This window comes from Cucurbita pepo, chromosome LG08, assembly GCF_002806865.2.
Source record: "Cucurbita pepo subsp. pepo cultivar mu-cu-16 chromosome LG08, ASM280686v2, whole genome shotgun sequence".
NCBI lineage: Eukaryota > Viridiplantae > Streptophyta > Magnoliopsida > Cucurbitales > Cucurbitaceae > Cucurbita > Cucurbita pepo.
Window position 1 is genome coordinate 3,585,407 of NC_036645.1, and position 16,865 is coordinate 3,602,271.

The following is a 16,865-nucleotide window of genomic DNA, read 5'->3' on the forward strand; positions in this document are numbered from 1 at the left end:
TTGACTCTTTTCTTTGGAGTCATCGAACAAAGTACACCATTTGTTCGACACTTTAGTCACTTTTGACTACACCTTCAAGGTTCACAATTCCTGTCCCCTCGAACAAAGTACATTATAAGCCTCCCCTTAATTGAGGTTTGACTCGACTCCTTTCTCTAGAGTTCTCGAAAAAGTACACTATTTGTTTGACACTTTAGTCACTTTTGACTACACCTTCAAGGTTCACAATTCTTTGTTCGATATTTGAGAATTCTATTGTTCGATATTTGAGAATTCTATTATCATGGCTAAGTTTAAGGGCATGTCTATGATACCATGTTAGAAATCACAGATCTCTACAATGGTAGTGGGCATAAAAGCGCTCTCATAGCTTTACTTTGGGCTTTCCCAAGAAGTCTAGTAATGGAGATAGTATTTCTTTTAAAAAATGTTACTCGGTTACTTAAATTGATTCACATACGAAAACTAGAGGGTTTAATAATAATTTTAAATGATATAATCCCGGAGTAATTTATCCTTATTTTGTTAAATAAAATATTGCTAAAATTGGAATTGAAAAGAAAATAAAAATATAATATCAAAATAAACTCATTTTAAAAGTGTAAGAATCAAAATCAATGCATTGTTATATACAAATGGCACGCAGCTTCATGTTCTCTATATCACAAATATACAAACAGATGGCAACTTCAACGTATCCACATGAACTTATAGGCTATTAAGAGGAAAATGAAGGAGAATGGGAGTGTTTCAGTTCCTTTGGAGCCATTCCTGTATAGCCGAACGAAGAGCACGGTTGGGGACGAGGTTGCGGTGCTCGAGCCTAAGATTCGTCATCGGCGAAGTATCATGTCCACTGTCTAGCCATCCTCTTGCCGCCTCTGCTTCGTACGTAAAACCATCTGCAGCCACATGTGGATCCAGCATGACTTCCTGTGGGAAAAAAACCAAGCCGAGATTGGAGACTTTCAGTTCGAAAAAACGAGTACAAGATCGAACCTCAAACGAGCAAAGATGTGGACTGTTACCTGAAAGATGGGACAGATAAAGTAAGGGGGAGGTTGCAAGTGTTCGGACGAACCGAGTTGGATGGACAATAGGCCTCCACAGGAAGCTCTCATTGGTCCAAGCACCCTCCAGACATCTGTAATGAGATCGGGGCGACTCTTTCGGTTCATATCACAACACCTCAAGGCCAATCGAGCGAGCTGTTCAGCCTGCACGAATGGCCAATCGCCCGCTAAAGGATCCAAAATGGATTTTAACTTTCCATTTCCCACTGCATATTGGACTTCCTTTGATATCCCTATTGCAGATCTACCAGTTAACAATCGTAACAGTATAATCCCGAACGAATAAACATCCGACTTCGTCGTTAGCTCTCCAGACGAAAGATAATCAGGATCCATGTAAGGAAAAGTTCCCTTGGGATTGTCAGTTCTCCAAACAAGTGTTTCATTGTCGTTCGGCGTTTCATCCCGAGACAATAAGCGACAAATTCCAAAGTCACTGAGCTTGCATACAAAGTTAGCATCAAGTAATACATTTGCAGGTTTCAAGTCACCATGAATGATGCTGTGGGGCTTACTTGAGTGAAGAAACATAATGGCCGAGCATAACTCAGTAGCGATGCGTATTCGTGTTTGCCAAGGTAAAGGTGGAGTATTGTTCTTGCAGCTGAGCTTATCCTCGAGGCTTCCGTTACAGAGGTATTCGTAGACGAGAACCCATGCTTCGGGACAAGCTCCAATGAGCGTGACAAGATTGGGATGTCTCATCTTACTTAAAACATTAACCTGATAATACCAAAAGACAGACAACAAAATAAAAATCCGAATAAATAAAAAATCACATCAATACAAATTATTCATACCATTTAAACAAAAAATGAAGAAATATTTAAGAGAAATGATTCACCTCTTGTTGAAATTCAGAGGGGCCTTGAGAGCTATCAGAATGTAGGATTTTTATAGCCACCATGGTATGGCGCAAGAAGCCTTTATATATGCTCCCATATCCGCCTTCTCCGATCTTCAGGGAGGGATCGAAGTTTCTAGTAGCTTCCTCGATCTCCCGAAACGGAAACTCCGTAAAGAACTGCGGAAGGATCGTGCCTGCGAGTTGATTTTTTCTAAGCTCCTCTGCTTCCGTAAGTGCATTGTCGCGTTGAATCTGCAACTCCTCTCGCTCTCTTTTGTAACTTTGTAACAATTCAACAGCAGAAAGAATCCTTTGCTCCAACTCCTTCACCGTCAGATCAGATTCCAAAAGTTCTCTCTCAAGGCTTGCCTTCTGATCTTGGGCTATCCGGAGCTCTTCCATCTCTTCATTTAGTTGCTTCTTTATGCTTTCAAGTTTAGCCTTTTCTCTTGCTAGTTCTTGTTCAACCTCCTTCCTTTGTTTCAGTTCTTCAGCATATAACCCTTCTGCAGCTTTAACCTATATGATTATCATGCAAAACCTAAATATGTTAGGATTGTACCGATTTCGTAGACTAGCATAACACGTTTGAAACGATAAAATACACTTCCAAAGGAAAACAGTAGGCCCCACTCTTTGCATTATACTCGTAATCCCAAGAATGAACAAAAACTTAGATCGTTGAGTTTGCATGATGAACTCCAAATATATAAAGTCAACGTCTCAAGTGTATTTGATGACATGATGGAGAATACTGGGCAGAAATGTGTCTAATGCATTAAAAGCGAAAGCATTTTTGTCTTTAAAGTATCGAAATCGTTATGAACATGTAATCATAAATCAACTTCAAAACTCGAAACATAAATGTTTTTAGGCAATATATCAATCTCACCTTGCATAGAGCATTAACGGCCTCTTTCTCATATTTTCTACGCGCAATTGCCTCTAAAAATGCGTCGCGCCTTGCGTTTGTAGCCTCCATCATCACCCGTTCATATTGATTGTAAAGGTAAGCACTGGTTTTCCCATCCTGCTAAAATTGGAGTAAATTCGGTTTGGATCGTAGAGGATATATAATATTAAACATGCATCGCCAAGTAAAGAGTCAAGCTCGGATCGGTTTTCATCATGAAGATATATGGTGCCTGGAAATTATTGCCAGCACATTGCATTCAGAAGAATTAAATTACATGTATACTTAAAGTTCAAGAAATATAGTTACCTCCAGCCCATTTTCACATAACTCGACCCTGGAAAGTGGAGAAGGAGCCATGTCGATCACGCCACGAGGAGAGCGTAAGGAATTTTCTGACCTTTCATATGGACTTCTCCTTTCCAATAAACTCAATTCATCAAAAGTCTCATTAACGTCCAAGCTTCTTGCAGTTCGATCCCCGTTCATAATATTTGGAGAAGGGGAAGGATCTACTATGCTTTCTCTAAAATGGTCAACAAGCAATGATCTCCCTCTAAAACGTAAATCCGAAGATGGACTCCCGACTTCCCTGCTGTTAACCTGCTCCAATGGACGTGACTGAGATCTGCATTGGGAAATTTCCGGGGCCTCATCGTCTGGACTTGTTTGTGGCGATGTAACTGTAGCTTCTACTTGAGCTCCATCCGATCTACCCTCCCTGGTACTCGCATCAATCAGATTACCAAGTCTAAGATAACAAACTTCAAGATAGACTCTGTGAAGCAAACTCCCAAGCAATTTCATGCAAAATATTTTGATAAAAACATCAACCATACCGTGGGAATAAGAACGATCGATGTAGTTATGGGTAAAAACATGCATATTAGTAGGTCCAATAAGCTAAGTAAATCTGCAAAACACTAAGCAGCAATTAACCTGGTGCAGATGAGGTTCCCCTTGCAGATAAACTCAATGTGACAAGAAGCAAGTGCCTGTGAGCGCACATAAAAGGCTTTCTTAGACTTCAGATCCACCATTCTCCTAAAATATTCATCATTATGTTAGCAATATTAATTTAAATGTTAACAATAGCAACCAAAACAACAAAAAATCAAAACTTCAAAAGAATTGCAGTTAATAAGCTCGCATTTCTATAATCAACTAAAGCCATCACCAGCCAACCTGAACGACGATCGCAATGGGTGAAACACTCTTCACATATGCATACACACACAAACACGTATATATGCATGCATAAAATTCTTCAGTGTATGTAGCTGAAACACGCTTTACAATTTCTATATCATTTGTTATACATGCCTAAACTCTTCAGCACACGTTGGTGAAACGCTCTTTATATAAGTGATACAAAAGATTCTTCTCAATGCGTTCTTTGCATAAAAATTATATTTAACTATTTAGCCTTAACATATCCGTACCCGCAGCAGCAGCAAAACTCGCATAATGTAAAGATAAATCTAGGGCCGTAATATGGTGCTCGTGTCACTGTTAACGACCTCCAACAAAAAAAAAGTTACAGTTGGAGATCTATATGGGTGTATATCAATATGAAAATGGCTATGAATAGATTTGCACCTCGAATAGCACTTGTCTACAGCTGCTCCCATAACAAGCTTTTTAATACCGTGCAGGGAAATCATATCAACTATTCCCTTTTCGATACTCTCAGCTTCAGCACATAATCTTTCAGCTTGAACCTGTATAATTTTACATTAAGAACATAGTAAGGAGCTATAGAAATAAAAAAAAATTAGTGACGCAGAAAAAGCTAGTGATGAAACATGTAACAGCCCAAGCCCAAGCCCAAGCCCAAGCCCACCGCTAGTAAATATTGTCCGCTTTGACCCGTTATGTATCGTCGTCGACCTCACGGTTTTAAAACGTGTATATTAGGAATGTTACGTCGTCGACCCTTATAAGGAATGTTACGTTCCCCTCTCCAACTGATGTGAGATCTCACAATCCACCCTCCTTGGGGGTGGCGTCTGTTGAGGATTATTGGGAGTGAGTCCCACATTGGTTAATTTAGTGGAAGATCATGGGTTTATAAGTGAGGAATACTATCTCCATTGGTATGAGGCCTTTTGGGGAAGCCCAAAGCAAAGCCATGAGAGCTTATGCTCAAAGTGGACAATATCAATACCATTGTGGAGAGTCGTGATTCCTAACAGCGTCCTCACTGGCACACCGCCCGGTGTATGGCTCTAATACCATTTGTAACAGCTCAAAAGCCCACCACTAGCAGATATTGTCCGCTTTTGCCCATTATGTATCGGTCCTCACTGGCACACCGCCCGGTGTATGGCTCTAATACCATTTGTAACAGCTCAAAAGCCCACCACTAGCAGATATTGTCCGCTTTTGCCCATTATGTATCGGTCCTCACTGGCACACCGCCCGGTGTATGGCTCTAATACCATTTGTAACAGCTCAAAAGCCCACCACTAGCAGATATTGTCCGCTTTTGCCCATTATGTATCGGTCCTCACTGGCACACCGCCCGGTGTATGGCTCTAATACCATTTGTAACAGCTCAAAAGCCCACCACTAGCAGATATTGTCCGCTTTTGCCCATTATGTATCGCCGTCAACCTCGCAGTTTTAAAATGCCTCTAATAGGGAGAGGTTTCCACACCCTTATAAAGAATGTTTCGTTCCCTTCTCCAACCGATGTGGAATCTCACAAAACATGAGGTTGAATATCATTTTTAATAACCCATTTTCCAAACTAAAGAAAATCTAACTAAATATATAAAAATAGGCCAATAAGAAAATTAAACTGAAGTATGCATACCCCTTCTTGAAGACAGTGCAGAATATACTCATTCATGATCCTCCGCAAATTTTGCTTCTCGAACTCATGATATGCTCTCACTTCCTCTTTCTGCAATGAGTTCGCTGGAAATTTGGTTCCCACTGGACAAGGAAAACGAGTTTAATAATCGACATAGAACAAGCAAAATCAAAAGTCAAATTACTCATAAACATAGCCTTACTTAATGGAATCATCTGTGCAGGGACATGAACATGGAGGAGGAAAATCTTCTTCCCATGTGAAGATTTTAGTGCATACCTCAAAACTGATAAGCATTCTTTCACATCTTTCCCAACAGCAACACAAATTACATCTTCACTAATAGCTCTTACTGGCTCTTCTACAATCTCTCTGCGTGAGCTGATCATAATTGGTGAAGCTTCAGCATAATTAATTGGACCAGCTCGACAACCGCCATGACAAGAAACTCTAGGAAACTGAATCTTCAAAACTCCTATGAACTAAACCCAAGAATATTCCTCCAACGTTTTGCCTCTCTGAATCTATGCCGGTTCAACTAGTAAATGGATCCCCCACGCCCAAATGCCTCAGTTGAAAGAAAAATGGTAGAAGAAAGTGGGGAATCCTAATCAGATGAAGTTACATACAACGAACCTTCTTTTTTTCTTCTCAAACCCCTCCCTCTCTTCGTCTCTGGCTCTCTCTATCTCTCTCTCTCACCAATTTCATGATGCTCATGAACAATATGAACTCAACCATCATAAACAAAGCGACAGTACAGCAAACTGAGTGCGATTTCAGATAAACAAACTCAGTAAGACTGGAAAATCAAGAAATTAACCCAAAAAATGACTCAAAAGTCAAAACACGAATAGAAATGAACAGATTATGAATTAGAAAAGGGGAAAATCCCTTTCAGATATGTGCTGACAATTGTGATCTATCCTAATAGCAGTTCGGTAAAAAAAAAAAAAAAAAATAGGTCGTTTGTCTTTGGCGCCAATGAATCCGCGATAAGAACAAAGAGAATGGTGCTCTCGCATTTACAATGCAATGGAAAGCGAAAGCAAATGTTCATCCATTTTCTTACTCCACCGTTCTGCTTTGCCGCTTGTCGCGATTCGCCGATTCCTCGAACGCGAAAATTCCTGGAACTGACGGAGAGAGATCCTGCAAATTTTGTTTGAAGTTCAAACAGGATGAATTTGGAAGCAGTCTCCCATTTTTTTTTCTTTTTTCTTTTATAGAAAAAATATCGCTCAATTCTTTATTTATAAAATATTCTCTCTTGTTTGAAGGTTGCAGAACATCGTCACGTCGTTCTACGTCACTTTCATTAATTTTTCATATAACATTCTAATATTTATATTATTTTTGAAAATACGAATATTTTTTATAATTTAATTTTTTTAATTACTTTATTTGATTAATTTGCTCGAAAATTGGATGTATGAAAATAAGATGTCTAAAAAGTAATTATAGACCTAAATTAATAATAATATATTTAATTAATTTTTACAAATAAAAGTTTAATAAGCCAGAAAACTACTAATTTACTAAAATTATTAATTATTTAATTTGTTAATTAATATAATAAAATTAGAAAAGTTTATTTTCAATAATTATAGTTAATTACTTATTAACTATTTATATTAATCATTAATTAGTTAATTAATATAGTAAAATTATAAAAGTTTATTTTCAATAATTATAGCTAATTACTTATTAACTATTTATATTAATCATTAAAATTATTAATTAGTTAATTAATAGTAAAATTATAAAAGTTTATTTTCAATAATTAGAGCTAATTACTCATTAACTATTTATATTAATTATTCAAATTATTAATTAGTTAATTAATATAGTAAAATTAGAAAGGTTTATTTTCAATAATGATAGCTAATTACTTATTAACTATTTATATTAATTATTTATTTATTGAGACTAATTTTGATGAGCTTATTTATTGTTATTATAACATAACTTTAAAATATAATTTATCATTCAAGCTAAATTTATTAATAATAATAATAAATTTATTATTAATAATAATAAATTTATTATTAATAACAATAAACTATAATTAATTAAATTTAATTAAATATGCTATTGTAGTATTTTATGCATGTCGTTTAAATTCATTTTTTTTATTACTAATTTATTATGATTATATGCTATTTAAAATATTTTTTATTTTCAAATATTTGATTATTGTACCAATGATTATATTTTAATTATTTAACTTTAATTAACGGAGTCTAAATCTAGAAATTAATAAATATATTTTTTAATTTTATTAAAAATATAAAATTTAATTATAAAGTTTAAGGTTGAATTAAAAATAAATTTTGGAGTCTAAATCTTAGAAATGAATAAATATATATTTTAATTTTATTAAAAATATAAAATTGAAGTTTGAATTAATTATTTAATAAGAGTTATTTGTATTTTTTAATATAAATTTTAAATTGGATTAATAAGTAATTAAAAATAAAAAGAATTAATTAATTTAATCATTTGACTTAAGCATGTTGACATGCTTTTAATTAGGAAACAAGACATTTGTTGGCTGCCACGTGGCATCTCATAACACAATTGCGGGCCACCGAATTTCGCATATTCGGATCCACAATTCCACGTCACTACCTTGATTTCACCGCCTGTTTTCCACCACAACGCGGAATCGTGAATTTCAACCCCTTAAAAGAATATTTAAGTTTTAAATATATATANTTTTTTTTTTTTTTTTTTTTTTTTTTTTTTTTTAAATTTCGATATATATTATTTATAGAATATATTTTAGATATTATATTTTAATATTCTATTTTTTATAATTTAACTCGGATCAACTCAATCCGAATTATAAGGGTTGGGTTGGGTTGAGTTAGTATTTTGGGTAGGGTTTGATTCATTTTTCTGAACCCGAATTGAATCGGTTCGATTTCGGGTTCGTGGGCAAAACCTTCGAGTTGACCTGAGCAAAATAAAAATATATAAAATATATTAAAAATTCTTTTTGTATTAATTGGTTTTTGAGAGTGGTACTAAGGTTAGTTTAAGAATATTCATGCTCGAATTCGACGCTAGGTAAATATATATTTATTTTTTCGGGTTGGGTTATTCACACCGGAATTGGTAAATACATAATACATATTTCTTTCACCGAGTTGAGTTGAGTTACCAATCCAACCAACCCGAACCATGTACACCTCTAATAGCCGATGCTTTCTTATCCATTGACCAGATGAACATTTCATCAATCAATACAACTGTAATTGATGTAATTGAAGTAATAGCTGCTCAATCAGTATATCCTTCTACGTATAGAGCCTCGCGTTGAATTGTGAGACATACTCCATAAACGTTCCATTGCAGGACACTTAATAATAATTTTTATTTTATAAATAACCTATAATATATGAAAAGAAATGGATACACACTATATTTTTTTAAATTGGTCAAATTTTAAGACCATTGGGCTGATTTGAATGACCGGTCCAAATATGGCTCACGGTTCGGTTCATGGGTTAGTCCAATTTTTAAAATGGTTATTCGTATCCAATCTATTGGCTCGAGCCGGTCAAACTTTGACTTGCTATGCTTGGTTTTTGAGCATGGGCTGAATTTGGACCGGATTTTGGGCTTAGACCCGTTTATGAAGCTTTGTGAAGGAATATCTCTGCCGGTTGAAATGGGCCGCTAATTCGGCCCATAATCGGAATCACGTAAGAACTTTCCCGCCATTGTTTTTATTGATTTCTCATTCGGAGTCTTGACAACTTCCAAGCTTGGAAATCATTCTCAGTTCTGTACTGCAAGCATAGCGATTATTGGTTGCGATTCGTGATCGTTCTTCTAGCTCTCAACCACGCCTGCAGTTCTGATCGAACAGTTGAAGAATCTTGGCTTCTTAGTTTTCACGCGGAGTTTTTCAATCAAATGCGGCTGAAGATAAACAAGGCCTGCGATCTCAGCTCTATATCTGTTCTTCCTCCTCAATCCAGGTATGCATCTCTTCTTATTTATTTTCAGCGTTATCTTTTGTTTGAGTTGCAAAAATTCATGGAAAACAATGCGCAAGGAAGTTTAGATTGCAATGATGTTCGTAATCAGTAGCCTGACAGTTTTTGTTTCTTTATTTCCCGTGCTTCTAGCCGTTTATCGTGATCCGAATTCTGAAATATATGGATTTCATTTTGATCCTACCTATGTTCTTGATGTTTCATAAGGAATTTGTTGTGTCGGAGCTTTTAAGAGATTTACATTTTCAATACATTTTACTGCAGACATCGAAATTTTTACTTACGCAGCTTAGTTCGGTTTGTTCATTGATTGAATTGACTTCATTTTTGTTGATACAAGGTTAAGTTACTTTAGGTTTTGATTAAGAATAATCAGATGACTAAGAATTTGGAGTATTCGGACTATAATCTTGTCGTGCAAACTCGATCCAATCTCTTCAGTTTTACGTCATTATTTTCGAATCTGTTCCAGAGGAAACGCAAAATACTCAAGAAAAATATGAAGTTTCTTTTAATGTAATATAAAAGGAAAGTATTGATGGTTTTGATGATTTTTGGCAGGTCAAATGCGTTAACCACTGGGCAGCAAGCACCACAGTTGCGATCACAACCTTCGCAACAATCCTTTTCTCAGGGACTGTCATCTCTGCACGGCACGAATTCTCAATTCTCTCAGAACTCTTTTGACGAAGTCGTGACAAATGAACAGGTCAATCACTGTTTCTTCTCGGATATTCAGGTTTTAAGACTTTGTTTCTCCCTCAAGAAATGAAGGAAATGNAAAAAAAAAAAAAAAAAAAAAAAAAAAAAAAAAAAAAAAAAAAAAAAAACATCTGATCATATGCATATTTCATCGTGATCATTATCTTTGAAAAAAAAAATAGTTTACCCCTTATCACTCCTTCAATTTTGCTTTGTGGAGAATATAGTCATATGCATGAAGGTATTTGTATTATCTCCATTGCCATGATGAAATTCCATCTTCACTTCTTGTTGTTCCAGCTTCAAGTCGCCAGGTATTACAATTGCAAATAGGAGCCTTATGGGACTATGTTCCATTTCAGGAGATGACCTTGTCTACTCCCTCCCTTTCTAAAAACCTTTTTACTACCAGTCTAGCCTTTTATGTGATTGCAGAGCCAAGAGGAATTGTCTATTATGAAGGAAAAAAGAATTGTTCAACCCAGAAAGAAACCACCTCCCCTTTGGAAACATCATAGCAACGATAATTTCGCATACCCTACTTACCTTGAAAAGACCACATAACTACACCTGATTTTTTATCAGTCATCACAGAAACAAAAAGTCGGCTGACATGAGGAACTCAGTGAGCTGGCAGGTTTTCGGTTATTCAGTTACACCTAAGCTTATGTTTATTTTACAATTAGGACTACTAAAAAAACTCATCATATCCACGTCATATCTTGAATTTGGCAGGTCAAATACCTCAAAATGTACCTCTCTCTATATATTATTTTGTTATATATATAAGAGCGCCATGATAAATGCTCTTAGTCTCTCATGCCATGAGGATCTGACTACGACATCATATCAACTTGAAATAAAGTTTTATGATTGTAGTGGTGTTCTTTTTGTTTTCATCTCTTATGACTTAACTTTGACGTACCATTCTGTTTGGCAGAGATTTAGCTCTCAAGACCGAGAAAATTCAATTAAGAAGAATTCTTTTTTTCCTCCTCTAAGTTATTCAAGAGAAGAATGCCAATTGCCACTCTCTAAATCTTCTACCAGTTTAACTCAAAGATGGAAATCAACTCCACTTCCGGACTCTAAGTGTAAGTTCACTCTCTTGGACTCGGCAGGCAGGTTGATCAGCTATCATTTCCTTCAACCTTTATAATAATCGTCCCTTAATTTGTGATAATTTTAGCTTTCCTTTTCAGGTCAACTTGGTGAAGAACTTGACCGCCGCCTTGGAACTATTGAAAATTCATTGAACAAATTTGGAAAGATCCTGGATTCTCTTCATGGTGATATTCTGCATCTAAACCAAGGAATGAAGCAGATTTCTCTGGATGGTGAGCTTTGTAATCTCTCAAGCTGAAAAGTAAAATCCGAAGAGAAACTATGTACTAGTATTACTAGCTTGGAAAACACTTCCTGCATTGAAACCTGATGTGTTTGATTCTCAAGTAGGAATAAGGTGATGAATATGCTTTACTTGAATTTCAATTCCTTCATAGAGTAGGATTAAACTTTCTATGTTAAGAATGTGAGAAGGGAAAGTGCCTGAATCAATAAGTATTTCTGACCTCAAAGTCATCGCTTTAAGGCCAAAAGCTTTGCCAAGCAATATGCTTATTTTTTTAAAAAAATTGCAGTCGAAGGCATCTGGCAAAAGGTGATTGTTAACAGTAGCTTGCTGCAATCCATGGTAAATAGATCAATGCAATATTATATTGAGCATTAAGTTTGTTTAATTTTAATCACAATGTCTAAATTTTCCATTCAACTAATGAGTACAAAGTTCAATGTCAGAACAAAGAGCACGATGACATGAAAGCTACCCTCGATGGAGGCTTCAAACTGATATCCGATCAACTAAAGAAGGATGCATACCAAGAAAGGCTACACGAGATTTCTGATGTTCTTTCTGCATTGGAAAAACAAGTACAAGCATCTCAACTGAAACTAAGAAATGACTTCATCAGCACGTTCACCCAAGAAATGAAGGTAAGTGCATGTCGTATCAAGTACTGCTATAAATGCACGATAAAACGGATTCTCCCCGTAACTCTATTTCGATGAGATGAGGTGTTTATAAATTATGTATACATTCTTAAAAGTTCCCCGCCTAAATTTTTGTTCTTAGATTGTTTTAACATTTCAACAAAATGCCACTTTGCAGTCACGTAACTTATTGGTTATTCTTCAATAACTTGTAGGCAATGGTCTGTACCTTGAAAAAACCCTTGCAGAAATTTCCACATCGCCCTATTGAATCTCCCGAGGTTCAGTTTCTTATTAGATATCGGTCAAATATTTTAAGCATTTGTTTCATTCTGAACTGTTCCTCATGAAAGTCTTTAATTGCAAATGTCAGAGTACCGCTTCTTTGGATGTCCCACAGCAAAAGCGTCGTCGATGTAAAATGTAATGAACGTCAGTTTTCTTAATAATTGCCTTGATTCCTAGTATTTTCATGCATTCCATATTCAGACAGTTATCATTCTTCAATGAATTACTGATAATGGCCAATGGGTTAAAAGATTGAATTGATGTATACTAATCTGGGAGTTGATCTTGTCCTTCTAATGCACAAAAATAGAATTCCATGCAGCCCGACATTTAGTGACCTGTAAAAGCTCAATGGTTTCTTTCATTCCTGTATATTTTATGGTTCTGATGTACTGCAGTCTGGAAGTTCTCAAAGGAATTACTATGCTATATTTAATTAAATTCTATCATTTGGCTTGTGGATATGCGGGAAAAGAGTAGTTTTCACATTTTTCAGTAATGTTATCTTAATGTGGCATGACAAACCATGGCAGCCACAATATGTTCTGGTGACCATGATTGTTAACGAATTACGGAATTATTTGCATAGATCCTTTGTTCTTTAGCATCTTAAGGGGTCTTACTTTTTCCACTTGATACCAGCCAATCTGCGTCTCCAGATGTTTGCATTCGAGCAACTGCCGTACAAACCGAGGAAGTGGGAAGGTGGAAATCAGTAAAAGTCGGAAAGGCATTTTGCACTAGTACTGTGATGAAAAAGGAAGATGCAAAGAAAGCAATTCCATTTTCTGAACAGGTAATAGTTCGAGTTTCATTATTTTTTCTGCCATCTCATTACATATATTACGGAAATTGTATGATTGTGTTTTCTGAAAGCAAATATTAACTTATTCCCTGATTGTTGAATCCGAAATTTAAACTTATTATTCATTGAAGCGGGTAAAGATTTCTCCTTGAATATTAACAGCGCCTGGTGGTGGAAAGAGAATATAGAGTTATTGTTGATTCTGATGAGGAGATCGAAAGAAGTTTCTCCTGCTTAATCGAAGAGAAGAAAACAGGTGATTCCTGGAAATAAAGAGAAACTTCTAAATAATATAAATCGTGTAAATTTAAAAATTGCCAATCATATCTTCTTTACATGCAAATAGAGTAGTATGCAATTATTTTGAGACATTGACAAGACGGAACAAAGAAATAATAACATGTTGCTATTAAAATATTCTTTAAGACATGGACCTCTGCTGAGATCTTTATATATTTCTATTCATTTCATGTGCTTAGAAGCTTTTCATTGGAAGGACAAGATCCCGATTTTGGGTAGAGTAGGTGATATGAGATTTGAGTCAATCCTAAAATGATCTAACTGACGATATCGACTTCATTTTTGGAATTCTATGCTAAAAAAGAGAAGATTGGCCATTTATTTAGTCAGACATAATTGAGACATTTCCGAGTTTTTTTCTAGATGCGTTGGAACACGAGTTGAAAGCGAGTCTGTCTGCCATAGATATTGGACACTGATACTGTTAGCTTTAGAGGATCATTCATGGTTCATAAGAGATATTGGTGGGTGTCGAAAAAGACTTAGTTCAGTGAGAAAAAACAACGGGACATACTAAAAGATTAAGAAACAATGCGGTCCTGTAACAGTAATGTATAGAAAAAAGAAACTAGGGAACCGTTATAGGGAAAAAAAAAATTAGGGAACCCTTTCGCATGAAATTTTATTTTCAACTGTTCGGTTTGCTAGCACAATTCGATGTACCTCTCATTTGGATTTCAGATCAATCAGCGTTTATACTTCTATATGCTAGATTATAAGCTGAATATTAGTATTTTGTTTGATGTTATTTATATTAACGTGCATGACAAATACTAGGAGAAGATGTCCGTTTCTATTCAATAGAAGACGCCAAGGAAGAAACTGAAAGAATTTTAAGGAAAGCAAGAAGGCAGAAAAGAAAATACTGCAATCCTATAATTATTAATTGAAGGTACGTTTCTGCTCTTACATTGCCCAATGATTTTGAATCTATACAGTTCTGGTCTCTCATTTTATGTTCCCAAAATTATTGATTCATGGGAACAGTGTAGGAAAGGCTTAGTGAATTAACTACTAGGCAATACACACTCAAGTAATCCAACATTCTAATACACAGCAGAGGATTATAGTTCTCACATCGGTTCGGTTGGAGAGGAGAATAAAACATTCTTTATAAGAGTGTGGAAACCTCTCCCTAGCAAATGCGTTTTAAAAGCTTTGAGGAGAAGCTTGAAAGGGAAAGCTCAAGAGGATAATATCTACTAGCGATGGGGTTGGACTATTACAAATGGTATCAGAGTCAGACATCGGGCGATGTGCCAGCGAGGAGGCTGAGCTCCGAAGGGAGTGGGCACGAGGTGGTGTGCCAACAAAGACGCTGGGTTCTGAAGGGGGGTGAATTGAGAGATGCAACATGGTTGGGAAGGAGAACGAAACACTTTTTATGAGGATGTAGAAACTTCTCCCTAGCAAACATGTTTTAAAAATCTTGGGAGGAAACCAGATGTTTTAAAAATCTTGTGAGGAAACCAGAAAGGAAAAGTCGAAAAGAGTCCAAAGAGAAAAATATTAGCCAGCAGTAGGTAACAAATTTCTAGAAATCACTCAGAATTAAAGATTTCTCACAATCTTTCGTTCTATTTGAGCGATGCAGGAGAACATGAAATAAAACTAGAGAAAAAGAAGAAAGAGACGAAGGGAAATAGGGTAATAAGTAATTTGTGGGGAAATTAGGGATTGATATCCATAAGAATATTTGATAATCAAGGTTATCATTTATACACTACAGATATTAGAGCCTGAAATAAAACATTTTAAATCAACTCGAATTGCGCAGTAATTGAAAGAATAGATTCAAGATACTAAAATTGAGACTTGGACGAATAGGATTCACTGGGATTGTTAGACCACATTCTTTTATTGATGGAGGAAGCCTTCACTATTCCTATTTTTTGTATCTATATCATGGAGATATTATTGGATAATATACTTAGGAGTCGGTATTCTCGTTGTTCTTGAATAGTAATTATATTACAATTTTTTTACATATGAAATCCACTCTACCAAGATAACTTGAAGGCTGAAACAAACTTTATTATAATGATTTTTGATTTCACACAAACCTTTTCCTTTTCTCTTGGCTACCCTTTGTTGCAGGTGCAAGATGTCTCAGCTCGATCAGGATGGAAAAGCGCCTTTCTTCTAGGTAATTGGAACTTTATCTTGCTGTTGAATGCCCACTTTTACATGCTGCCCATTATGAATTATCTCTTTCTTTTCCCTTCCTCCTCCCACTTTGGAATCTACACAACTTTGCTCTCGACATAATACTACAATACTTTTTTCTTTTCTTTCTTTTTTTTTTTGTTGGGGAAGGCTCTCTTGTAGGACATTACAATAAGTTCAGCCATGACCATTTTTAGCTTTTCTTTGAAAAGAAGCAAAAAAGCCGTTGATATTTGTTCCCCTTTTGTTTCGTGGGTTTTGGAATGGTGGGCTTATTAAGTGTCGAGGATTATTAGGACAAGAATCTCACGTCGGTTTATAAGGGGTTGATCATGGATTTATAAGTAATACATCTGTATTGAAGCCTTTTGGAAAAATAAGAAACAAAGCCGTTGATATTTGTTCCCCTTTTGTTTCGTGGGTTTGGGAATGGTGGGGTTTGAATAAGCGAAGTGTCGAGGATTGTTAGGAGAGGAATCCCACATCGGTTTATAAGGGGTTGATCATGAATTTATAAGTAAGTAATACATCTCCGTTCAAGCCTTTTAGAAAAATAAGAAACAAAGCCATGTGAGTTAATGCTTAAAGTAGACAATATCATACTATTACGGAGGGTCGTGATTCCTAACACGATGTCCATTACCAACTTCTTCTTTCTTTTTTTTTTTCTTTCCTTCTGTGGAAGTCCATGCCCTACAGACAGGAGAGGTGCCCACTTCTGAGTCGTTTCACTGAAATTAACATAGCCCACTAACTAGCTAGATATTGTTGTCTGCCAGTGCCCCCAAGTCCCACCATGGATGTCTGGTTTACCAATAATACTCTGTTTCCTGCACCATAATGGTGTGTATGGTTTCAAAATCACGGGTCATTTTACAACTCATAATAAACTTCCAATTCTTGTCCATATTCAAATTTAGAAGTTGTGATTCCAAATAGTATATATATGGTTGAGAG

General features: G+C 35.8%; 2 protein-coding genes across 3 annotated transcripts; one reads left to right on the forward strand and one right to left on the reverse strand.

The window, feature by feature from the left end:
• Positions 1-572: 572 nt before the first annotated feature.
• LOC111799986 (U-box domain-containing protein 33-like) lies at positions 573-6,882 on the reverse strand. Of its 2 annotated transcripts, none has more exons than XM_023683545.1 (9): positions 5,854-6,882; positions 5,652-5,773; positions 4,433-4,554; positions 3,773-3,877; positions 3,143-3,554; positions 2,813-2,950; positions 1,918-2,439; positions 1,029-1,796; positions 573-933 (listed from the first exon to the last, which is right to left on the reverse strand). In XM_023683545.1, exons 1-9 carry the CDS (start codon positions 6,038-6,040, stop codon positions 751-753), a joined length of 2,559 nt encoding a protein of 852 aa, XP_023539313.1. In that variant the 5' UTR covers positions 6,041-6,882; the 3' UTR covers positions 573-750. The 2 variants fall into 2 exon arrangements, with proteins under 2 accessions (XP_023539313.1, XP_023539312.1); XM_023683544.1 differs by having other exon boundaries at positions 2,813-2,953.
• Positions 6,883-9,434: 2,552 nt separating this feature from the next.
• LOC111799987 (protein PAIR1-like) lies at positions 9,435-16,229 on the forward strand. Its single transcript, XM_023683546.1, has 12 exons — positions 9,435-9,640; positions 10,220-10,367; positions 11,301-11,454; positions 11,563-11,697; positions 12,001-12,053; positions 12,158-12,352; positions 12,565-12,630; positions 12,723-12,772; positions 13,280-13,433; positions 13,605-13,698; positions 14,520-14,634; positions 15,840-16,229. The coding sequence occupies exons 1-11, from the start codon at positions 9,576-9,578 to the stop codon at positions 14,630-14,632; spliced, it is 1,227 nt and encodes a 408-aa protein (XP_023539314.1). The 5' UTR covers positions 9,435-9,575; the 3' UTR covers positions 14,633-14,634; positions 15,840-16,229.
• The last annotated feature ends 636 nt before the right edge of the window (positions 16,230-16,865 follow it).